A 25,499-nucleotide genomic window follows, 5' to 3' on the forward strand; every position below is an offset into this window, starting at 1 on the left:
GTGTGCGTCGACGCCCATGTAGCAGCCCTGCAGATGTCAAGCAGGGGCACACCAGACAGGAACGCCATAGTTGTAGCAATCGCTCTGGTTGAATTGGCTCTCGGACAGCCAGGCAACAGTCGGTTTGCCAACCAGTGACAATGGGTGATGCAGCCAGAGAGGGAGAGGGCCTTCCCTTAGTTCGCAGGGCCAAAGTTCACAAAAAGTGGCATGTCTTCCGGAAACTCTTGTGCAACTTAAGCGCTCTAGCCACATCCAGCGAGTGTAAAGTCCTCTCAGCCGGCGACAAAGGTATCGGGAAGAATACAGGTAACTCCAAGGGCTCGTTTAGATGAAAGTCCGACGGCACCTTGGGCATGAAGGAGGGGTGCGTCCGTAGCACTACCCTCGTCTCGTGGAATATCAGATAAGGTTGTTTACAAGAGAGGGCCTGGATCTCTCCCACTAGTCACACAGAGGTGATGGCCACAAGAAAAGCGGTTTTCCACGACAAAAATATCAGTGGCACTGAATGCATGGGCTCGAACGGAGGACCCATCAGCCTAGTAAGCATCACATTGAGCTCCCACGCAGGGGTCGGAGCCTTCACCGGCGGGAATGAGCAAAATAGTCCTTTAACAAACTCCTTGACCAATCGATGCGACCATATTGATGATCGTCCTGGAGATCTGGTATAGCGGGAGATAGCGGCCAAATGCACTTTGATGGAAGCATGGGCAGTCCTGCCTTGGCCAATGACAACAAATATGAAAGGCACCTGCAGAGCAGTGACTAGTAGAGGGTCGATCTTCTGAGTACGGCACCAAATGGCGAACCTCTCCCACTTGTGCCTGTAGCATTTGAGAGCAGACGAAGCTCTGGCCTTGGTAAGCACTTCCTTACAATCCGCGGGGAGATCAAAGCCTCCAAACTCTAGTGCGGCAGGAGCCAGGCCTTCAGGTTCAGTGATCCTGGGTTGTGGTGCAGAATCATGCCTCCTTCCCTGGCAAGAAGATCTGCGACCGCCGGAAGCTTGAATGGAGGGGATGCTGACATGTCCAGAAAGTCTGGGTATCAGATCTGTATCTGACACGCCAGTGCGACGAGTATCATCCTGGGACCATCTTGAGTTGATTGACTAATCAAAGAGGCAACAGAGTGAACGCATACAGAAACAGGCCATCCCAGGGGAAAGAGAATACATTCCCCATGCTCCCCGGTTGGGGAACCTGCTGGGGAACCTCCGGCACTTGGTGTTCGTCGCCGCAAACAGATTGATCTGGGGATTGCCCTATCTGCGTAACAGGTGATCCACTTGGTCCTGCCAAAGTTCCAGTTAGGGAGAATTCTCCGTTTAGGCTGAATTGCCTAACCTAGTGAGTCCCCCAGCAGCTTTGCTGGATTTCTGGAGTTTGTTTTTTTTCTCCTGCCAAGAGTGAGACTCTTTTTCCCACTCTTGGACATGATTTATGGTGTTCCTTTGACTGTTAATGTGTTTTATGGGCTATGGGGCCCTTTACTCCATAGGGTCTCATGTGTTCTTACTATGTGTGTTACACAGCACCCTCCGTGCAGTGACACAGGGGTGTCATAGTGACACCCCACCATAGACTCCATACCCTGGGACTGAATACTGTCTCCCAGGGCATGTAAAGTCACCATTGGCTTTACTAGTCCCAAATTATGAACAGAAACCAGTACAAGCCATCATATTGTGGACGTACTGGTTGGGGCAATTCGATTGCCCCACGGTCTGTTAGTCGAGGGGGCACGTCTCCGTCCCCCCTGATCGAGTTTTGGCTGGTGGCAGTGGATACTACTTTTTATATTCGACCGCGTTCGAGGCTACCAACTTTAATTATTTAATTCTCATAGCCTAGAACATACCGCCGGTTTATTTATTTAATATTAATTTGCCGGTTGGTATTTTTTGCCAGGACTCGATTCTAAAATGGCGTTTGTGTTCTCTTCTGTGACTCCAACCCAAGTCGAGCCCTTTGTTCCACTTTTGGCGGGCTTCTCCACAGAAGCCTCCAAAAGTGGTGCCACTCTGTCAGGGTACCACAGGGGGTGTTGGAGGGGGTTTAGGCACCCTGGACTGAGTTACCTTGTTAACTCAAGTCGCACTCTTGTGTGATTGGCCCAAGTGGTGAGCCGGCCGGCTCACCACTTAGCATGTTGGATTGACAGCTAGGCTGAGTGAATGGGGGTGTGCTGCATAAAAGCAGGGCTTTGAGGACTGGAACTTCAGAAGTCGCCACAGGACCCGTGAATCCGACGAGGGAGAAGTTGAGCCGACCTGCTACAACGACACCACCGGTGGAGCCCTGTGGAACCGACTCACCACTTCCCGACGTCAGAGAAGATCTCCCTGCTGGAGAGTCTTCTTCCCCTGACTGGTGGGAACAACCAGTTTACCTTCTTTTCCTCGCATCCCAGGACGTCTTGTGGTCGAATTGCCCGTGCCAAGCACCCCGGCAACCGGATAGCCACTTACAACTGGACCGCGAACCAAAGGACCGCTCCTTTTAACTGAGATCTCTGCGGCTGGTTTCTTCCCTGGCAGTGCAACGGAATCCTGTCTTCCTCCCCGACAAGATCCTCTCTTCCCCCGGACGAAGCACAGACTTGCATCCGCTGCCAGGAAGAACTGCCCCCGCTGGAGTATTCTCACCACTTTAAGGTACCGTGTCCGCCAGGCCTCCCTTTATAAAGATTGCTACAAGGTAATAATAACCCCTTAACCTTCTGGACTGGGCTGGCCGCCTTGACCATCTAACTGGTCCCTTTCTTTTGGTCTAAATGTTTCTGAACCTTTGAGACTTTTGTGCACTTTTCAACCATGTGACCTTGGACACATTTCGTTCTGATCCTCTTAAAGTGGATCCGGCCTTCTGAACTCTAACTTCACGGTTTGACTCCGCCTTCCTCTCTTGCTGTGTTCTTGTGAAAGTGTTGGGATCCGTTTCAATTTATACTCTGCTTTTCTCTCCCTTTTAAAACGAATTATTAGAGTGCCATCTGCGTTAAGCGCTCACCTGTGTCTGAAAATAAGTGGGGCTTTACTTAAGACTTGTCTAATATTCTTTTAAGGGAGTGTATATCTTTTAGTGACCATATTTTTTAACTGCTTAAAATTAGTGCCTGTGTGTATTAGTAGATGTGGTTTTAAATATATCTCTTTTACACCAAGCTCTGGTCAGTGTTTGCTTGTTCTACTGGCGCCGTGTCCGCTGTAATGGCGTGGTCCGATACCACCTCGCCTTCCTGTAGGATCTCCAAAGCTTCTGCCCTCTTGTCGTCGGGCAGGAATTCAAGGATGGGAGCGATCTTTAACCAAAGCTCCCTGTCATACCGTGCGGGCGTTGGCGGCCTTGATGGTAGTTGCTGCCGACATGATAACTCTTTGACCCATGGCATCAAACTTCTTCCCCTCACTGTCCAGGGGGGTGGGGGGGGAGGCATCGAAGAGCAGGGGCCCGAAGATTTCTTCTTGGCTGCCACTGAAACCACAGAGTCCGGAGACAGTTGGCAAGACTTAGATACGTTGTTGATTTGACAAGAGGGTTAGGTCAGAGTCCATAGTGCATCAAAGCTTTTTTACTCTGGCGGAGACTGTGGGCCATCACCAGAATTTCGGTTTTAGTGGGGTTTAAGAGGAGGTGGTTTGTAGTCATCCAACGGTCGATATCAAGGAGGCAGCCGGCGAAGTCGGCTGAGAGTTGGAGTCTGAGTTGAGGAGTTTCAGAATGATTTGTGCATCATCAGCGTAGTTGTAGCACAGGATATTGTGGGGGCAGTTGATTCCAGGGAGGGTGGACATATAGAGGTTGAAGGAGGGCTGATAGACATGCGCCTTGAAGTACTCCAGTATTAACTGGGCGAGCGGCCAAGGCAAAAGCGGAGAGGAGGGTGATTTGTTTTCTGTTGAGGAAGGAGGCAATCCATTTGAGAGCAGTTCCACGGATTCCTAGGGAGTGGAGGCAGTCAAGAAGGATTGAATGGCTAATTGTGTCGAAAGCGGCAGAGAGGTCTAGGAGAATTAGTGTAGCGCATCCGCCAGAGTCAGCAGTGATCTTAAGATCGTCCCAGATTGAGGCCAGAGTGGTTTCGGTTCCGAGTCACGGTCTGAAGCCTGATTGGGCGGGGTCAAGGAGGCCGTTGGATTCGACAAAGGCATTTAGTTGGGAGTATGCAGTTTGGTTGATGAGTTTTGCAAGGAATCTGGTGTTCGGGATGGGGCAGTAATTTTTGTGTTCAAGGGTGGGGGGGGGGGGTCGAGGAATGTTTTTTTAAGAAGAGGCTTGACATGTGCAATTTTGAAGGCATCAGGGAAGATTCCAGAGCTGAGGGAGTCATTTAGGATGGTTCTTGCGTACTCTCCTGCGCAGGTAGTTGAGAATATTTCCTTGAGGACTGGGGCGTGGCAGGGGTCGAGGGGGGGAGACGGAGGGTTTTCGAGCAGAGAGAAGATCGAGAAACGTGTCTCTGGAGATTGGTTTGAAGGAGTCGAAAGCGGGTATGGTTGGTGTTGTGGTGGGGGCGGGTTGGTGGGGTGGACTGATTATGGGGCGGGGAGAGGGCCAATTTGTTGTTAAGGGAAGTCGTTTGGTCGAGAGCGGTGGTGTAGAAGTGGCGCAAGAGAGTCGCAGAGTGATTGAGATTGGGTAGATTGGGCTGAGGTACAGGTTAGTTTGACGAATTCAGATATGATTTTGTGGAGTTGTAGTGGGCTTTTTTGGCTTTTCGGATTTCTGCTTTATAGTTGCGATGGTGCAAGGTGAAGGTGGATCTACTGTGATTGGTTGTTCTTTTCGCCATTTGCGTTCCAGCGATTTGTTTAGTAGTTTTGCAATCCTCAGCTCAGGGGTAAGCCATTTGGGAGAAGGTCCAAGGCATGAGGAGGAGTGGCATGAGGGGGTGAGTGGAATTAGTGAGTCATTGAGCCATGAGTCGAAGGAGTCGCTGGTTAGAGATTCATCATGGGGGGATAGTTGAGAGGGGGTCTATGAAGCAGGGCTTCAGCTAGGTCAGGGAGGATCTTTAGTCTGTACAGCATTTGCGGCGAAGGGGGTGGCTGGTTCAGGGGTGGGGGTGGGGGTGGAGGCAGCAAAGAGGATCGAGAAAGGGACGATAAAGTGATCTGACCAGATGAGTAGTAAGGGAGGGGGGCTAGATGTATCAGGTTGTGGGAGCTGAAGATAGCATCTAGGGTGTGTCCTTTAGAATGGGTTGGACTGTTCATGTGAAGGGATAGTTTAAGAGCATCAAGGCTTTCAACGGGATTTGTGGGAATGTCTAGCCAGATATTGAAATCTCCTAGTAGAGTCAGAGAGGGGTGGTTTACTTGGATGGGGCTATAGAGTCACAGAGGTTGGTTGTGAAATTCCTGTCATAACCGGGAGGTCTGTAGATGATTAGGAAGCTGTGGGAGACCGTCGGGGGCAGTGAAAGTTTAACAAGAAGGGATTTGCAAGATGAAATGTATATCTGGGAATCAACGTGTGAGATGGAGAAGTGAGATTTGAAAAGGACTGCCACGCCGCCTCCTCTAGAGGGTCTGTTGAGCGGGATGAGGGAGTAATCTGGGAGGGGGGGGTCGTGAGCAACAGGTGCAAAGTCATCCTAGAACCAGGTTTCCGTGATAAAGACTAGGTCAGGTTTGTTAGAGGAGAGGAGGTCAAAGATGCGGTGTCTGTTTTTTGCTGCAGAGCGGGCATTAAAAAGGATGCATCTGACTTCGGTGTGGGGAGTTGTCCTAGAGGATGTAGAGGGTGTAACGGGAGTGGCGGGGTGGGGTTGGGGAGGTGGGGCATTCAAGGTCAGTGGGTCAGGGATAGGAAGGGGAGTGGGGTACGGTGACCGTGGGTTCTGGTTGATGAACGTTGCGGTCAGGTCGATGGAGGTTGGAAAGAGTGGGCAGGCGGAGGAGGATGTGTTGGGGAGGGAGACGGAGTTGGGAAGGCAGTTGCGCAGTTGGTCAGAGGGTGGGGTGGGATTTGGGACTGGAGATTCTTGTGTGAATCTCAAGGGGCTGGGGATGCCAGGTGTGCTGGGGAAGAAGTCGAGGGGGAGAAGTTGAGGGAGAGAGGTTGGAAGCGGGGTGAGGTTAGGGGGGAGTTTGGTGATGGTGGGGGGTGAGAGATTGTGGGGATGGGCCGAGATAGGAGGGTGAGGTGTAAATGGACATTGAAGGAGACCAGGCTCGTTTTCTACATTTCAGGGTTTTCAGTGCAGTCCGTGTGTGAGACAGGATTGTGTGTTGGGGGGGGGGGGGGGTTCAGAGGGTGTTTGAGAGGTGGCCACTGTTCTTGCCAGGGCGAGACGTGCGTTTTATAGAGAGGGGAAGGGATATGCCAGGGGGGCATGTTGGCTGGTGTCGATGGGAGGATAGGGCAGGGGAAGGATGGGGTGGGTCTGGGCGGGTAATTCAGTGATGGGAGGGGGGTGCAGACTCTGACGTAATGAGGAGTATGAGGGGACGTATGATCGCAGGAGGGTGAAAGGGATGGAAGAAAGAGGCTTTTGAATGTTTGGAGCGCCATTGGGCTCCTCTGGCTTGGAAATTGGATGGGGGGGGTGCCACAGTGAGGGTTACTGGCGAGTTCTCAACGGCGGGTGGAGGGTGGGTTGGGAGCGGTGGGTTTGTTTGGAATGGGAGGGGGAGGTGCGTCAGAGTGAAGCTCGTGTTTTGGATTTAGATGGGTGTTGGGGAGTCATGGCGTGATGTAATGTGGAATTGAGATGTAGAATTCAACAGGGTAAACTTTTAGTAGAAACTCAATGTCGCTCGACCACAATAGGTAGATGCAGAGATTTACACAGTAGACTTTGTGCAACTCAATGTCGCTTGGCCACACTATCTAGGAGTGACACAGTCTTAAGATGCAGAGTTCAACACAAACCTTTAGTGGAATCTCAATGTCGCTTGACCATAATCTCTGGATGTGGAAATCTACACAATAGACTTTTAGTGCAGACTGTCGCTTGGCTACACTATCTGGGAGTGAATCCCTAAACAATCAAAGTACTACAATCAAACCTGTCGAAAAAGGAGGAGCTTTTGTCATAATGAACACCAGTGACTATGTGCAGGAAGCACACAGACAACGTTCTGACAAGATATTATACAAAGCTGCAGGAAGATCCAACCAAACAATCTAAAAACTCAACAAGATTCTAAAGACACTCCCAAATGACATCATGCAACACATTCATGGCCTATTACCAGACAACCCAGTACCCAATACTTTCTATATGCTCCCCAACATGCACAAAGAAAACCACCTTGCAAATCCACTCTACACCAACATTCCCCACATCGATGGCACAGAGGCGTGCAAGAACGCTCTCGGAAATAACAATCCGCTTGCTTACCCCTATAGCCAATGCATAGAATTAATCTTAATCCACAACTATTATTACACATTTGGTCCCAATATTTATCTCCAAATGATGGGGACGGCCATGGGCCCTTGGATGGCGCTGCAGTATGCCAATCCATTAATGGCACAACTAGAAAATGATTTCCTTGCCACCTGTGATTGCACACCACTAAGGTACCTGTGATATAATCCTCCTTACTGGGACCACTGGGGAACAGGACCTTATAAGCTTCCACAGAAGATTAAATGAATTTCATGCAACCATCAACCCTAAACACCTGTGAAAGTACATTTTGTTGACACCACCATAACAATAAAAGTTTGTCTGCTACAGACCACAGTATATCATACAACAACAGTCCAGCTATTTGAAGAGTGCCAGCTTCCACTCAAAACATACAAAGCATACAGCAATATTCAGCCAGGCATTAAGGTACAACCAAATATGCTTAGACACGAGGGACCTGGGTAAAATCAAAAAGCTCTGGGATCTGACTTCCTGAACCACAGATAAAACTGCAGGATTGTGGACAGACAGATCCACCAGCCAACAAGGATCCCTGCTGCAACCTCCCGGAATACAGAGCAAAAGAAGCACAGAATTGGATGCCACTGGTTATTACATATAATGCAGAGTTGTAATTCCTCAGCAAGATTGCTCAAGAACTGCAAACCACCCTGGAAAAAGATGAATGACTGTTTTCCCTGAAATGCAGATCCTTGCTTTCCGACAGCCAGCCAATCTCAAAGAAATGATGAGTTACATCCACATTACACACAAAATGGAACAAAGCCATGCAATGACACAAGATACGACTAAATACATCACACAACCTATTTTAAAATCAAATGGAGAAAATCGAAGCATTTTTAAATTATTAATATAAAATTGCACAACCCATCTAAAATAAGATACACATTTTAGACCATCATACCGTTGCTTGAACAATCATTTATCCACAGCTGGCAATTTAAAATATTCACAACCAAACTTTATACAGAATTAAGAGGTCTCCTCAAAATGTCATGCGCAGAACTGATCCTGGTGCGTAGTGCCCGTTTGCTGAAGCAATCCAATGGCAAAGTTATGTTTTGACATTGCATCAACAAACAAGAAAACAATGCAAATAATGATTCACTGAAAAAACATTTAGTTTGGGGACGATAAACTTCTAAGCATACAACCTAATTTACACTGGTAAAAAAAAGTCACTAATTCTGCAGATGAAGTGACATTAAGGTTCTGACTAAATAACCCTAGCATTCCAAATTCACAGGATAAGGTTAACGATGGAACCGTAACTCAATTTGCCATGAAGCACTCCTTACCCATCACGTGGCAGAATGCGTTTCTCTCAAGATGCATATAAAAATGTATCATCCTGTGGATCGAATAATAGCACATCTCTACAACAAGTAACAAAAACAAACTCTGGCCTATCAAACCATTTGTTCTATCCCAAAGGAGGTTTCAATATGCACAAATATTTTATAGAATCCATTTGTCTTTCTATCATACCCCAATCAATAGGCATGTACTGAAATGATCATGCATAACAATAATTGTACATTCAAGCAGAAACAATTGATTAGTATGTTACAGCAAGCACTTGGAAGATTGGAATCAAATTCAGTTAGATGGAAACAGATTGCACAGTGACTAATCTCAATACCTTAATCCCAGTCATTCAAATGAATACCAGAAATTTGAGTACAAAATCAGGTTTGTGACGCAATTAGTCATAGAAGCGGAAGCATTAGAAAACGTGCAGCGTTTTGCTATTCATCAAATGAAAAAAGTAAAGTCAGCTCACCGGTGAGCTTCCGCTTGCTTTCTGCAGCTGAGACAAGTTAGTTTCAAATCTGCCTATCAAGTCATGTGACCCATCGCTATCATAATCAGTACACTGTACCTAGAAGGAGAGATAGCAGGCAATGGAAAGACATTTAATGGCAGAAGAGTGCAAGAGCTCACCACTTGGTCTTTGGCTTCGAGGAGCTTGGCGGTGGTGCATGCGAATTCACCTATCAAATCTGAACTGGTGCTGTCATCCATATCACTAACTGTAACCTGGCAGTGGAACAAACACTGCATGTGAGTCCCAAGGCAAGTACAGGGACTACAAATAGTGCATCAACAACATCTCTACGAGACTGGTAATGGACATTGATGGTCATGATCAAACTATACAAGACAAACAAAATGTGATATGCAGTCAATTCAGGATGAAGCTGTGCATAGTAATATTTGTTTAATACACAGACATGTCAACAAATACCACCAACACAGAACTTTGTGAAACAGCAAATTTGTTTCTCTAAATAAACACACTGAGACAGTAAACATTGTTATACATGTCTACAGCATTCAAAAATCACATTTTAAAGTGATCAAAGTTCATTAAATGTACCCAATGTTTCCCATTGTAGACAAGGGGTATAAACCTTCCTTAATTCAAAATACACACCATAGGTTACATATCGTATTCATATTGCTGATGCTTGTATATGCTTAGATTCACATGCTATGCATAGGCCAAAATCTAGGGCTATTTGCAGAGTATTGCATGACTTGTCTTAGAAATTCGAAAAAAGGGGCGTCGACTGGGTGTGTTTGCAATACTATCCCTTGTGTGACATGTACTGTACGCAAGGTCCTTCAGCGTCGAAGTCCATCAAATTAATTTGTTTCTGACACGAGGGAGCATGAAGTGTTTGCAGGAGTAAAAGAAAGTCAACACAAAAAAGAGAAAAGTCAAAGAAATCTATGCAAACTCTAGGAGGGGAGTAAGGGGGGCGCACGTGAATCTAAGCAGATGCAAGCATCAGCAATAAGATTACAGTCAGTAATGTATGCCTTCTGAGGCTTGTGGATCTGCTAAGAATCACATGCTTTGCATAGATTAGCGAGCAGTACCTGGAGAAGGACGTGGGTTGTTTGAAGGTACAGCGGCAAATAGATGTCTTAATACCACTTGCCCCACCTGTGAATCTTCTTTAGAGAGTATCTAAGCAGCAGTGTTGTGTAAAAGGGTGAATGGAACCCCAAGTAGCTGCTTTGCAAATTGCATCTAATGAAACATTTGCAATGAAAGCCAGAGTTGCCCCTGTGCCTTTATTAAAGTGTGCTCTTTGTGTGAAAGGCAAGGATTTGTTAGATAGTGAGTAGGCAACTTGGATGCATTTGACTACCCATTTTGAGATTGCAGACAGAGAGACAATCTCCTTCTCTACCAACTGCTATGGAAACAAAGATCTGATCAGTTTTCTGTAGTGGTTTAGTTAATACACTACTGCTCTCCTTACATCTAGGGTATGGAGGCTTGTTTCTGCTGAATTAGTTGAGTTTTGGAAAAAAGCTGAACGTTCAATGGATTGGTTAACATGGAATTTAAGAGATGAATTCAGGTGAAAAACGAGGCCGAGTTCTGAGGACCACTTTGTGTTAGGGAGAATTCTCATTTCTGTGCCAATTCCCTTCAACCATAGAGACCCCCAGCTCTTTTGCTGGACTTTAGGACTTTAATTCTTACACTGGAATGAGTGAGACCTTTTACTCAGTCTCGTGTATTTATCTGATTTGGATTATGTGTTCCCTTTGTTTTTGGAGTCTGACAAACTCCATAGGCATCTACTTTTTGTATGGTGACGCATCACTTTCAGTGCAGTGCCACAGAAATCCTTTAGATTTCTCATAAGGTTTAAATACCTTTTCTTGCGGGAACTACAGTTCCCAAGAATAATAAAGTGAAATTGACTTTACTTACCTCTTCCCTTTGTAGGTCCAGCACACCCCATCTTATGAGGAGTGCTGGGGGGTTACTTAGTAGCCCCAATTTCCTACTTACTCATGTAACATTTGTGATGCTACCCTCACTACTTCAAATCGCTGGTGGCACTGGTTTAATTTTCCTACCATTGTGCTTTCCGACCACAGGCTGAAACCTCGGCTGCAGTATAGCACCGATGTGCGACCGTTGTGTGTTTTTTTTTTGTTGCCATTTCTTGTTTGTGTGGTCTTTCTTGGGTTCTACTCTGCGTGCCAAACCAGGTTTAACCCCCTTTGTTCGTTTTGCCTTTGGCGGGCTTCAGTGCTGAATCCCGCATCTGGCTCCAGTGTGTCTGGAAGGGCAGGAAGTGAGGTAGGTGCCTGAACCCCCCCATTGTCCTTAGTCTCCAGCGCAACCTGAATGCACCCAGTCCTGATTGGCTGGCTGTCCTGGCAGGACAACCACCCTGCTGTGTGAATGACAGCTAGGCTGTGCATGAATGGGAGAAACCTGCATAAAAGACGAGGCTTCTTGGACTGAAGACAGTTGACCACTAGGAAGAACACCCCGACAAAGAAACCGTGAACAGAGCTTGCTGCATCCTCCTGGACCGTTGAACTGCCCGGTGAAGCCTTGCTGCTGTGCTGAAACTCCTCTTTCTGATCGACAAGGGAATCTCCGGAAAGGACGACTTCTTCCCTTGGGTTAGTGGGACCAACTAACCCAGAGACAAACTTTGCTGGAAGACCTTCCCCAACTGGCTGTACGTCTTTGCTGCTGCTGGATCCAAGTGTCAGGGGTCGAGAAATCCATAGTCGAGTGCAACGTCTGTAAGCTGACCAGAAGCTCCAGGAGTCTCCCGAGGACCCTCCTGAAGCAGGACAACCACACTCGAGGCACCTCACCAAAGTGCTGGACTCAAGGAGTGCAGGAAGCCCGAAGTGTCCAAGATCTGCAGTGCTGCTGCTTACCGCACGCTGAAACCATGAAGTGCCGCTGAATGAAAAGAGGCAATAGCTGCCGTCTACCTCCCAACTGCTGTTCAGGGGTCCTCCAGACGTCCTCCCTGTTGTCCCCACAACCGAGGTCCAGGAACACAGGATCTGCAACACAGCAACCAAGACAGATGCCAGCTGCATCCTCTTCTTCTAACCCAAGGTACTGTTCTGATTAAGGGGTTCTTACCACTGTATGTAGCTTGCTTTTCTCAGTTGAGACTTGCATTAGCTGCTTTTCTAGAGTTTATTGCAGCTCTACCTTTCACAAGTGTAACAGTTTGTGGCCCAACAGTGATTATCCACAACAAACTCTCCAATTTTGGGAAAGATTTCTTTGCCATCCAAGAAGTGCCTCATCTCCATAGACATTGCTCCAATTGATTTTGGCTACCCTGGCTCCCTGCAGACTCTTCTAGTCCATAGACTTTGAATCTTACAGTCCCGCATAGGTGATGCATTTGTTTTTAACTAATATTGCTTGGGAAAGGTTTTTATCTAGGCTTCATTGGGAGATTTAAAAGTGCTCACATGCTCCGAGAACCTGTTTCACCTTTTTCCTTCCTTTAACCTTTCCTTTCTACCAACATCAGAATTTTACAAAGTGCAAAAGTGATATATAAATGCCAATACTGCCCTAATTAGTGAAGTCATCTCAGGCTGTAGGAAGTGTGTATGAAGCATCTCGAAAGGGTACCTACTTGCTTTGCCTTGATTCGGAGAAAGTAATATGAAGTGTATTTGTATTGTTGCACATTTCCCTTTTTAGAGAATGCTTGTTTAAAACTGACCGTTCAATAAATTATGTTACTAGAAAAACTTGAGTGTTAGGGTTATTTAGATACTTGTATTGGTGAATATCTATGCTACTGCTCTACAGCTGGTTGTATACGAATTGTTCAAACTACAATTGTTTGAATTACAATTGACCTTTGCACAATTGACCGAATTGTGAAGGTCAATTGTTACATATATGCGGGGGGGAAACCCCCCGCAACCCCATTTTTTAAAATATATATGACAATGCATTACTTACCGTAAAAGCATTTCTGATGGTTGTATCTGCTTAGATTCACATGCTGTGCATAGGTCCGACATCCAGTGGTCACTGCGGAGTATTGCATTTTGTTTTTCGTAGTCGAAAAGGGATGTCGACAAGGCGTGTCTGAAATACTATCCCTATAGTGACCTGTGTTGTACCCACAATCCCTCACGCGTCGAGGTCCCTCTGTTTGTATTTTTCTGCCCTAAGGGAGCCTTCTAGACGTGAGTGAGTACAGAAAAGAGAGATATAAAAGGAAGTCTATGTTCCTTCCATCCGAGCGGGGAGGAAGGGTGGGCGCATGTGAATCTAAGCAGATACAACCATCAGAAATGCTTTTACGGTAAGTAATGCATTGTCTTCTGAAGCTTGTTAATCTGCTTAGAATCACATGCTGTGCATAGACTAGCGAGCAGTACCCGGAGTTGGCGGTGGGTTATGAGAAGGAACAGTAGAGAAAAGATGTCTTAATAGTGCCTGACCCACCTGGGAGTCAGATCTCGAGTGTGCATCTAGACAGTAGTGTTTTGTAAAGGTGTGCACAGAACTCCAGGTAGCCGCTTTGCAGATGGACTCAAGGGGAACATTTGCAATGAATGCTATGGACGCCCCCGTGCCTCGAGTAGAGTGTGCTCTAGGCTTAAAGGGCAGTTCTCTCTTAGCAAGAGTATAGCAGAGAGTGATGCATTGAACAATCCATCTAGAAATAGTGGACTTTGAAACTGCATCCCCTTCTCTTCCTGCTGCCACCGAGATGAAGAACTGATTAGTCTTCCTCAGTGGTCTGGTTCTTTCCATGTAGCACATGACCGCTCTGCGCACATCTAGTGTGTGCAGACTTTTTTCTCCCAAGTTGGAAGGATTTTGAAAGAACGTTGGCAGTCCTATAGACTGGTTTACGTGGAATTTCGATATGAACTTTGGAGCAAACCTTGGGTGCGTGCGTAGAACCACCTTATCTCTGAACTGTAACGAAGGGGTCTAGAACAGAAAGAGCCTGTAGTTCACTTACCCTCCTGATGGAGGTGATGGCTATTAAAAAAGCAGTCTTAAAAGTGAGGTCTTTAAGAGATGCTTTGTGCATGGGTTCGAAAGGTGAGCCCATGAGTCTGGTAAGTACCACGTTAAGGTCCCATCCGGGAGCTGGGTCAGCTATCGTGGGGTGTATTCTCTTTATTCCCTCCATGAAGGACTTATAACATGGATCTTCCACCACGACACCTTGAGTTGGGAAGTGGTGTATGCAGAAAGTGCCGCTAGGTGGACTTTAATGGAATTGAACACTAGACCTGAATCCAATAAGTGGGTCAGGTATAGAACAGTATGTGTGGGAGAGCAGTCAATTGGGTTGATGCCTTTCCCTCTGCACCAGATGACAAATCTCCTCCACTTGCTAGAGTAGCAGTGGCGAGTGTTAGGTTTTCTGGCTTCCCTGAGAATGTCCATACATCTCTGCGGGAGCAGTAGATGTCCGAATTCTATGATCTCAGGAGCCAAGCTGCTAAGTTCATGTTCTGGGGGCATGGATGCAGAGTCCTGCCCTTGTCTTGTGACAGCATTTTGTATGGGCAGGGGAGTTTCACTGGGGGAGATAGAGACATCTCCATCAAGTGAGCGAACCATGGCTGTCGGGCCCACATTGGGGCCACCAGTATCATGGTTACTTGTTCCTGGTGCATCTTGTGCACCACCTTGTTGAGAAGGGGAGTCGGGGGAAAAGCGTAAACAAATTTCCCTGACCATTGCATCGACAGACCGTTCCCCTTGGATTGGTTCTGGGGGTACCTGGAGGCGTAATTTAGGCATTGTGAGTTCTCCAGGGTTGCGAATAGGTCTATTTCTGGGAATCCCCATTGTGTGAAGACGTCGAAGACGATGTCTTCGTGAAATCGCCATTCGTACTCTTCGGGCAGGGGGAAATCTCTGCTGAGTTTGTCTGCCAGCAGATTGAGTTCCCCTGGTACATATTCTGACAGTAGGAACATGTTTTGTTTGAGAGCCTACTTCCATATATTTTGGGCCAGTTTGGACAGTCCTGGAGAGTGGGTGCCCCCCTGCTTGTTGATGTAGTACATGGCTGTGGTGCTGTCTGTAAGGACCAACACAGTTTTGCCTTGTAGGTGTTCCTGGAAGGCTTTTAGCGCCTTGAACACAGCTAATAGCTCCAGTAGATTTATGTGTTTGGATGCTACGTTCGGAGTCCACACTCCGTGAGCAGTCTGATGGGATAGGTGAGCCCCCCATCCTGTTAGGGATGCGTCTGTGGTTAGAGTGGCTTCCGCCGCGGGTGTGGCAAAGGGTTTCCCTTTTTCCAGGTTTTCCTTTGTCCACCATCGTAGCGAGAGAACCAAGGCCTGCGAGACCACCACTGGATCGTCCCATAATCCGCTGGCCTGACACCACTGGCTGTTGAGCCACTCTTGCATAGGGCGCAGGCGCGCGTGAGGTACCAAATAAATACACAACGCCATCATGCCTAGCAAGCGCATTGCTTTGCGTACCGTCACCTCTCGACCGGTCACATATTGAGGGATCTGAAACAGCATGTTTTGGACCCTCTCGTTGGAGGGGAAGACGAGGCCGTCCTTTGTTTGAATTAGAGCCCCTAGGAATTGTTGGACTTGGCTGGGGTCTAAGCTGGACTTCTTTTCGTTGATGGAGAAGCCCAACTGGAATAAAAGGTCTACCGTCTTTTGGGTATTGGAGAAGCATGTTTCGTAAGAATCCCCTGTAATGAGCCAGTCGTCGAGGTAAGGGTAAACTGGGATGGACAACCTGCGCAGGTGGGCCGCTGCCACTGCCAGTACCTTCGTGAATACCCTTGGTGCTGATGCTATGCCGAAGGGTAGCACTCTGAACTGGTAGTGTTTGCCCTCTATCATGAACCTGAGGTATCTTCTGTGCGCTGGCAACATTAAAATATGAAAGTATGCATCTTTCATGTCCAATGTTGTCATGTAATCTCCCTGATATAGCAGTGGGATCACTTCCTGTAAGGTCACCATACGAAACTTCTGGGGTTTGATAAACTTGTTCGCTGGGTGCAGATCTAATACAGGGCGCATGGTTAGATCCTTTTTGGGTACAAGGAAGTACACTGAATAAATACCTTCCGTTACCTGAGATAGAGGCACGACCTCTATGGCTCCTTTTTCCAGAAGTTGTTGTACTTCTTGGAGAAGGATAGCAAGGTGTTCCGGTGTCATACGTCGTCCCCTCGGGGGTCTGCATGTTGGGGAACTGTTGAATTCGATGCAGTATCCGTGGGCTACGGTGGAAAGTACCCAGCGGTCTGACGTTATTCCCTCCCATGCTGGAAGAAAGGATGTTATCCGGCCCCCGACCGGTGTTGCATGGGAGGGGACGCGAATCTTCGCGTCACTTGGTGTTGTTGGGGGCTTGGGAGCCTCTCGGGGTGGACCCCCGACCTCTCCCTTTGCCCCTGCGCTGGCCTCTTTGGCTGTACTGCCCACTATTGGTCTGGTAACTGGTGGCAGGGTACTGTTGCTGCTGATTCTGCTGTTGGCGTTGGCCACGAAAAAAGCGTTTGTTGCCATAGCCGCGTCTGGTAGTGGGCTTAGAGATCTGGTCAAGAGTTTTGATAGTATCGAACTCTTTTTTAGCCATTTCCAGAGCCTCATCCATCGCTTTCCCGAAGAGGTTTGAGTCTTCAACAGGTTTATTTATTAAAGACGCCCGTGTCTCCGGTTTGAACCCTGAGTTGCGCAGCCATACATGGCGTTTTAGGAGTATTCCCTGAACCAGGGAACGTCCCGCTGTCTCAGCAGCATCCAGAGAGTTCTTTACAATACTCTGGTTGACCTGGGTTCCTTCGCCAATAGTGGATAGCAGGCGTGTACGTAGTGGTTCCGGCGCTTCTTCGGCGTCCTTGCGCAGTTTGGCCCACTGCGCGTCTGCGTAGCTAGCTAGCAAAGAATTGTTGTTCGCAATTCTTGCCGAAAAGGCAGTCGAGGATGTGACTCTTTTAGCAAGGGCATATAACCTCTTGCCCTCCTTGTCAGGTGGTGCCTCACTGGTGGACAGCGGCACCCCTGCCCTCTACCTTGTATTAGTTACTACAAGGGAATCCGGAATGGAATGTCCCCTGATGTACAGCGGGTCTGAGGGTGAAGGAGTGAAAAGTTTTTCAATCCTTGGATTAACTCCTCTGATTAGTGCGGGTGTGGATAGCGAAGGTCTTCACTGAAGCGAGGAGGGGAATGGGGGTTTCTCCTTAATTACTCTTTCCACAAAGTCTATTTCCGGAGAGATCTCCCCAGTGTCCAGTTCGAAATGTGCTGCTGCTCTGCGCAACAGGGCATTGAATGTGGGCTGATCGTCAATGGGAGACGTGTTTCTAACAGTTGAATTGTCAGGAGGATTTAGGTTCAGGACATCAGTGTCCGAATATACTGATGGGGATTGCCAGTGATGAGAAGGTCCTTCTTCTGGATTTTCTCCGAAGCCTTCTCCTACCATGTCTGGGCTGTCTTCCAGACCTTCCTCTTGGTTCTGTCCCTCTTCATTGTCCACAAAATCATCCTCCTCTTCTAAGTATTGTTCCTCACTAGTGAGGTCATACACATTATGGAAGTTTAAGGCTGTGTCCTGCCTCGGGTATTTGGCCCTGGGGTCCTCCTGAGGACCTTCTCTTGGGAGTGGGAGGGTTCTGGGTGTTCATAAACCTCTCCATTCTCTCCATGCAGAGATGGAGCCTTTCCATGGTTTCATGGGCTACCCCTGAGCGGTCTAGCGGGGGAAAATTAGTGTCATCTAGCTGAAAACGGCTCGACCTCTCCCATAACGTCGAGGAAAGTGTCCCGTCGCCTTCCGAAAAGCCTTCCGGAGTGCTGGGGGTCCCCCCGACTGAAGGGGGTAGTCCCTGTCTGTCTTCGGGCTTTTTCATCGTGTCTTTCGACCTCTGCGTAGCGCTCGACGTGTCCTTCGGCGTACGCTTCTGGGCGTCGGCTGCCACGATCCTCGACAAGCTCTCTGCGACTCGTTTGTCAGCGGAGGGCTGTGGTTTCGACGTTATGGGTGTCCATCTTTCTACGGCGGCGTGCGCTCTCTGCTGGTGCGCGCCGGCCGATGGTTTGGGGGCGGCGCCCTTATTTGCCGAAAGCCCAGTCGCTGGTCACGGCTGCGGTTGCGAGAGGGGCTTCGAACCTGAACGGTCCGAGGAGGCCGCCGGTGTAACCTGCGTCTCCTTGGGAGCTGATGCTTTCTTCGTCTTCGACGAAGAAGAGCTATGGGTTGTGTGTTTATGTGTTGTATCGTGTGCATCAGTGTCGCCGGGGTGTTCATCCCCATAAGCAGGGCGTGCGCCGAGCCCGTCGGGGCCGGGGACAGACGACGAAGAGCGCGAGCGCTCTTTAGAGGGGTGTACGACTTCCGTAGCGGAGGTCGTGTTATCACGTTCCTCGTCACTGTCTGTGGTAGCAGCGGCGGGTGAAGACCCGGCCTTCGACATAGCGTAGGCCGCCCACCTCTTGACCCTACGGTCTTTTAGAGTCTTTGGCTTAAGAAGCCGACAAGCCGTGCAACCCTCCTCCTTGTGATCGAGGGGCAAGCAGCGGTTACACCGTGAATGCTTGTCCTTCCAAGTAAACTTGCCCTTACAAAGTGGGAAAAACCTAAAGGGTGTCCTCTCCATAGCCGAGGCAATAAACCGTGATAACTACCCCAAGGGAAAGGAAGGGGAAAAGGAAAGGCATTCTCAGAAAAAGAATCAGAGATGTCCCACGACCCCACTCTCCCTACTGTATTTGGCCTGCGAGGCCAGGCCACGTGTTCGGCAACGCCGAAGGATCTCCGCCGCTCGTCCCCTCCGTCGAAGATCTTGCTCGGCGGAGACCGCTTCACAACTGCGTCGAGGGAGGGATCGATATATTAAATCTTTAAACAGGAAAAAACGACCAAAGGTCGAGGAGATGGAATCTGCAATGTCTCTCGAGGAGCTCCGCGTAAAGGCGACCAGTAGCTGGGCGGAAAAAAACAATCTGAGGGACCTCGACGCGTGAGGGATTGTGGGTACAACACACGTCACTATAGGGATAGTATTTCAGACACGCCTTGTCGACGTCCCTTTTCGACTACGAAAAACAAAATGCAATACTCCGCAGTGACCACTGGATGTCGGAACTATGCACAGCATGTGATTCTAAGCAGATTAACAAGCATCAGAAATATATATATATGATACATTAATCACCGTAATCGTATTTTTGATGCTTGTATCTGCTTAGATTCACATGCTGTGCATAGGCCGACATCTAGTGGAAGCTGCGGAGTATTATAGTTTGTTTTTCGAAACTCGAAAATGGGCGTTGACACAGGGCGTGCCAGTAATACTATCCCTAGTGTGACGTCCACTGTAACCAAGATCCCTCACGCGTCTAGGATCCTCAGATTGTATTTTTTTTTCCTGACATGAGGTAGCATGAGGAGTAGCGCGAGTACAGATAGTCCAAGCAGATAGACAGAAAGGTAAGACTACAAGCAATCATGCGCCTTCTCTCGGAGGGGAGGAAGGGTGGGTCGCATGTGAATCTAAGCAGATACAAGCATCAGAAATACGATTACGGTGAGTAATGTATCCCTTTTGATGCTTGCGAAATCTGCTTAGATCACATGCTGTGCATAGATTAGCGAGCAGTACCAGAAGAAGGAGGTGGGATGTGAGAAGGGTCATGAGCAAATAAGTGTCTTAGAACCGCTTGTCCCACTTGTGTATCTGCCTTGGAATGGGTGTCAATGCAGTAATGCTGAGTAAAAGTGTGAATAGAGCTCCAAGTAGCTGCTTTGCAAATGGTGTCAAGGGGTACATTTGCAATGAAAGCCAGAATGGCCCCAATTCCTCTAGTAGAGTGGGCCCTTGGCGTAAAAGGCAGAGGCCCTCATTACGACCCTGGCGGAAAGGGGTTTACGCCGGCGTAAAGCATGGCGTACCTTTACGCCAGACTACAAGTTCCCGTAGCGCCATGGTGCTTTTTTCGCCTGCTTTTTCCAGGCGGAAAAATCCATGGCGCTACGGGACTTGTTGTTAATTACGCCACCGTAATTTACGGTGGCGTAATTAACGCCTTCCCCACTCCCATTATACCCTATGGGGCAAAAATGGGAATGGGGAAGGGTAAATGGGGATTGGGGACTTACCGCCCCGCCAAGGTCGGAATGGGGCGGTAAGTCCGCCAACCACCATGGCGGAGTTGGCAGCTTAGCGCCATGGACCATGGTGCAAATTGCACCATGGTTCTCCGCCAGGGTCGTAATGAGGGCAAGAGTCTTTTCAGAGAGTGAGTAACACAGCTGGATACAGTTAATAATCCACTTTGAGATGGCACCTTTCGAGACGCGATCCCCCTCTCTGCCTGTAGCTACGGAGACAAACAGTTGATCTGTTTTCCTTAGCGGTCTTGTTTTATTTACATAGTAGAGGACCGCCCTACGCACATCTAGGGTGTGTAGTTTCACCTCAGCCGAGCTTTGCGGGTTCTGGAAGAAAGCCGGAAGCTCGATGGACTGGTTTACATGGAATTTTGATATAAATTTAGGTGAGAACCTAGGGTGTGTGCGTAAAACCAGTTTGTCTTTATGGATGGTAAAGAAGGGATCCTGCACTGACAGAGCCTGAATTTCACTGACCCTTCTTATAGAAGTAATAGCTACTAAGAAGGCCGTTTTATAAGTCAGGTGTTTGAGACTGTTTTTATGCATGGGTTCGAAAGGGGGGCCCATGAGCTTGGCTAGCACCACATTAAGGTCCCACCCTGGTGGTGGGTTTGAAATAGGAGGGTGAAGTCTCTTTACTCCTTCCATGAAGGCTTTAACTACTGGTACTTTCCACCACGAAACCTTGCTATGTGAAGTGGTGTAAGCCGAGAGGGCTGCCAGGTGTACTTTCAGTGAGTTAAAAACCAATCCTGCATCTAGCAGGTGTAGCATGTATGTAACAATAGTTGAAGGAGTGCAATCAACCGGGTTGATTTGTTTACTCTGGCACCAGATAACGAACCTCTTCCACTTGTCAAAATAACAGTGCCTTGTGTTTGGTTTCCTAGATTCCTTTAGGATGTCCATACACCTCTGTGGCAAATTGAGGTGTCCAAATTCTATGACCTCAGGAGCCATGCTGCCAGGTTCATTGAGTTGGGTTGCTGGTGCACTGTTTGATCTTGGTGCTGGGACAGTAGGTTGTACCAGGCTGGAAGTTTGATGGGCTCACACACCGCCATCCTGCGTAGGTGTGGGAACCACGGTTGTCTTGCCCACATGGGAGCAACTAGGACGAGCGTCATCGATTCCCTGTTCATCTTGTTCACCACTTTCCTGATGAGAGGAGTTGGTGGAAAATCGTACGCAAACATCCCTGATCAGTTCATCCACAGGGCGTTCCCCTGGGAGTCTGGTTGGGGGAACCTGGATGCAAATCCTGGGCATTGTTTGTTTTCGCTTGTGGCGAATAAGTCTATAGTGGGTAAACCCCACTGAGAGAAGAGATCTTCTACAACCTCTCTGTGAAGAACCCATTCGTGTTCCTCTGGGAGGGAGTCTCTGCTCAGAGCATCCGCTAGGGAATTGAGCTCCCCTGGAACATGTTGTGATGACAGGAAGATGTTCCGTCTGAGTGCCCATATCCAGATTTTCTGGGCAAGCTTGGACAGATTTGGCGAGCGAGTCCCTCCTTGCTTGTTCAGGTAGAACATGGCTGTAGTGCTGTCCGTCCGAATTTGCACTGACAGGTTTAGTAGATGGGGCTCGAACGCCTGAAGCGCTCTGAATACTGCCAGAAGCTCTAGCAGGTTGATGTGGTTCTTGGCCACTGAGTGAGACCAGAGACCCTGAGCTGTGTGATGGAGATGGTGAGCTCCCCACCCCGTCAGACATGCATCTGTAGTGACTACTGCCTGTACTTCGGGATCGTAAAAGGGTTTCCCCTGTGCGAGATTCTCTCTTGTCCATCAGTGAAGGCTTTGTACCAGTGTTGGCGAAATGACCACTAGATCGTCCCACTGACCACTTGCCTGAGACCACTGTTTCGCCAACCATTCCTGCATGGGACGCATGCGAAGGCGCGCGTGGGGTACCAGGTAAATGCATGACGCCATCATGCCCAGTAAACGCATTGCTTTGCGTACCGTTATTTGTTGACCGGACTGATAATGCGGAATTTGCAGCAGTATATTCCGAATTCTTTCTTCTGAAGGAAAGGTCAACCCCTCCTGGGTGTCCAGGATTGCTCCTAGGAATTGTTTTGAGGTGCTTGGCACCAGGCTTGACTTCTTCTCGTTGATTGAGAAGCCTAACTCGTGGTAGGAGGTCGATAGTCCTTTGAATGTTTGTCCTGCAAATTCCTCGGGTTTCCCCCGTTATGAGCCAGTCGTCCAGGATAAGGGTACACTGGGATTGCCTCCCTGCGTAGGTGTGCAGCCGCCACCGCCAGTACCTTGGTGAATACCCTTGGTGCTGAAGCTATCCCGAAGGGCAGTACCTTGAATTGGTAGTGGCGACTGTCCACCTTGAAGCGCAAGTACTTTCTGTGCGCTGGGAACATGGAAATATGAAAATAAGCATCTTTCATATCCAAGGTTGCCATGTAATCCCCCTTTTTTAGGAGGGGGATTACCTCTTGTAGCGTGGTCATACGAAATTTTTGGGGCTTGACACAGGCCGTAAGTACAATACTGGGCGCATTGTCAAGTCTTTCTTTGGCACAAGGAAGTAAGTTGAATAAATACCCTTGTTTACCTGGTGTCCCGGGACGAGTTCTATCGCGTCCTTTTGTAGAAGAATGGTGATCTCCTCGAGGAGAATCTTCTGATGTTCTAAGGAGTGTACTCTTTGTCGTGGAGGATGGTTCCGGGGACGCTGCAGTAGCTCTATACAATATCCTGTGGATACTGTTGACAGCACCCATCTGTCTGATGTGATCCCTTCCCAAGCCTGGGTGAAGTTTGAAATGCGTCCCCCTACTGGGGTTGCGTGAGAAGGGACCCTGAACTGAGCGTCACTGCTTTGGTGGAGGCGTGCCGCCTCCTTTGCTGGGGCTGCCTCTGCCTTTACCACGACCTCTCCTATTACCTCTGCCGTAACCCTGGGTAGACTGTTGGTTGTTGTTCCTCTGTGTACCCTGCCCCTGGGAATACTTAAGTCCTCTCTGGGAATTTTGGCCGCGTGGGCGACGAAAATTACTATTCCCTCTCTGGTTAGGGGGTTTATTGGTTAACTGGCCAAGGGACTTGAGTGTCTCGTATTCGTCCTTGGCATTTTTCAGTGCGTCTTCGACCGCCTTACCAAACAGATCGGTTTCCACCGGTTTGTCCAACAATGATGCCTGTGTTTCTGCCTTAAAACCAGACTGCCGTAACCACGCATGTCTCTTGATAACAGTACCTTCTGCTATCAATCTGCCTGCGTTGTCCGCGGCGTCGAAGGTTGCTTTCAAAATGCAACCAGACACGACTCTACCCTCTGCGGAAATCCGAGCTAATTGGCCCTTTAACTGTTCAGGAGCAGAGGCTATGAGAGCCGCGACTTCTTCCCACTGATGGCAGTTGTAGCTGGCCAACAGGGTGGTGGAGTTAGCAATCCTTGCTTGATAGGCGGACGTTGAGGCTACCTTCCTGCCGAAACCATATAGTTTTTTGCTCTCCTTGTCGGGAGGAGCTTCTGACGAAGACAAGGGTGTCCCAGCCCTCTTACGAGTGTTGGTGACAACTAGGGAGTCTGGCTTCAGATGTCCTCTTATATAGAGAGGGTCAGACTGTGCCGCCCTGAAAAGTTTTTCAACCCTGGGATTGACTGCTCTGGTGAGGTTTGGGTTCACCGGGGACGGATCTATTCTCCGCTGAATGGATTTAAGGATAGGGATGGTCTGGGCAACAGGCCTCCTTTCTCCCACTAACTCTTCTGCGAAGTCCCTTTCCTCCTGTACACCGTGGGTGTCAATGTGGAAATGTTCTGCTGCGCGAGCGAGAACCTCATTTAGGAGGGGTTGGTTATCGACCGGGGAGTCGGTAACTGGGGCTTCGTTCTCTACCGGGGAATCTACTCTGTATGTTTCCGGGTCATCCTCTTCTTCTTCGTGGTCCTCATCATCCCCATAGTAGCCCGTCCCGGTTTGCTCTTCTATTATACCAAATTCTTGGTCTTCACAAAAGGAAGCCTCTCCTTGATACCGTGAGTATGGAGTTGCGTAAGGTTGTACCTCGAAGGGTTCAGACCTCATAGGGCTTTCAAACCGGGCCTTCTTACTCGGGGGGGATTGGATCAGTAGAGCCTGAGGGTGTGGCCCCTTGTGGATCATACGAGAGGAAATGTTCTGGATTTTTATCATAAAAATCAACCAAAGAAGACATTATTGACATGACCCTATCTATGTCTTCACTGGACCATTTTTTGGAACTGGGAATGACTCTCTCAGCAAGTCTATGGGATTTATCTTGAGTAGCTTTGCTGGTTGTGGACCTATCAGCAGACCTGGGCTTGTCTGTCTGTTTAGGGGGGGTGGAGTGTTTTATAGGTGTGGAAGAATGTACAGGTAGTTTCTTCTGCTGTTTTCCCCCCCTCCCTGTGCGTAGAAAAATGTTTTCCCTGTCCCTTAGTGGCTCCGGAGTTTTCGACGCCTGGCGTCGAGGATCGGGAGAGGTGTCCCTGTCCTTCGAGCGTGGGGCCTCGCTGGCTTTAATTGCGGGCTCCGACTCCTGGAGCGCGGCCTGGGGGTGGAAGTCGTCTTCGTCTTCCGACGATCGAACTTCTGTAAGCCTAGGGAGCGAGGCACTCTTGGCAAGAGTGGATGATTGCCTGGAGTCATGCGGCGATCTTGATCGAGAGCGCCCAGAGGACACTGAATCGGACCGTTCTGTCTGTGCCTCTTTCCGAGAACTCGACGTCGTCGAGTCTTGGTTGGACTTAGTGTGTGTAGTATGTGAAGCGCTTGTGTCGCCGGGGGTCTTCCCCATAGCCTCCTGCCGGACGACCTTCCAAGGTCGGGGACCTGCGCTCGGCTGTCTTTCGACGCTGTAATGCCCTCGCCGTCCGAAAGTACGGCGTCGCTGTCATCGCTGAAGGCGCCCTCCGCTGCCATGGCCGCCTGCCTGGCGTGGTGGGCCCAACGCTTCGTCGAACGGTCCTTAAGTGTCTTAGGTTTAAACCTACTACACGCTCTGCAGTTCGCTTCGGGGTGGTCCCTCGGCAAGCAGATATTGCACGTGGCGTGCCTGTCGACCCAAGGGTATTTGCGATTGCACGTGGGGCAGAATTGAAAAGGGGTACCCTCCATACGCACCTTGAGGCAGCGGGCTGATAAGTGTAGGAAATGTATAAGGTG

The 25,499-nt window shown here is 48.8% G+C and overlaps 1 protein-coding gene across 6 annotated transcripts in view; it reads right to left on the reverse strand.

Moving 5' to 3' along the window:
• CPNE1 (copine 1) overlaps positions 1 to 25,499 on the reverse strand; it is a 677,094-nt gene that overhangs the window by 210,138 nt on the left and 441,457 nt on the right. For 3 of the 6 annotated variants that reach the window (XM_069652236.1, XM_069652235.1, XM_069652237.1), the window contains exon 8: positions 9,340 to 9,435. In XM_069652236.1, coding sequence (XP_069508337.1) covers positions 9,340 to 9,435 — 96 coding nt within the window. Of the gene's footprint in view, positions 1 to 9,178; positions 9,278 to 9,339; positions 9,436 to 25,499 lie in introns of all 6 variants that reach the window. The other 3 variants (XM_069652233.1, XM_069652232.1, XM_069652234.1) reach the window with 1 other exon arrangement.

This window comes from Ambystoma mexicanum, chromosome 3p, assembly GCF_040938575.1.
Source record: "Ambystoma mexicanum isolate Mex_15411 chromosome 3p, UKY_AmexF1_1, whole genome shotgun sequence".
NCBI lineage: Eukaryota > Metazoa > Chordata > Amphibia > Caudata > Ambystomatidae > Ambystoma > Ambystoma mexicanum.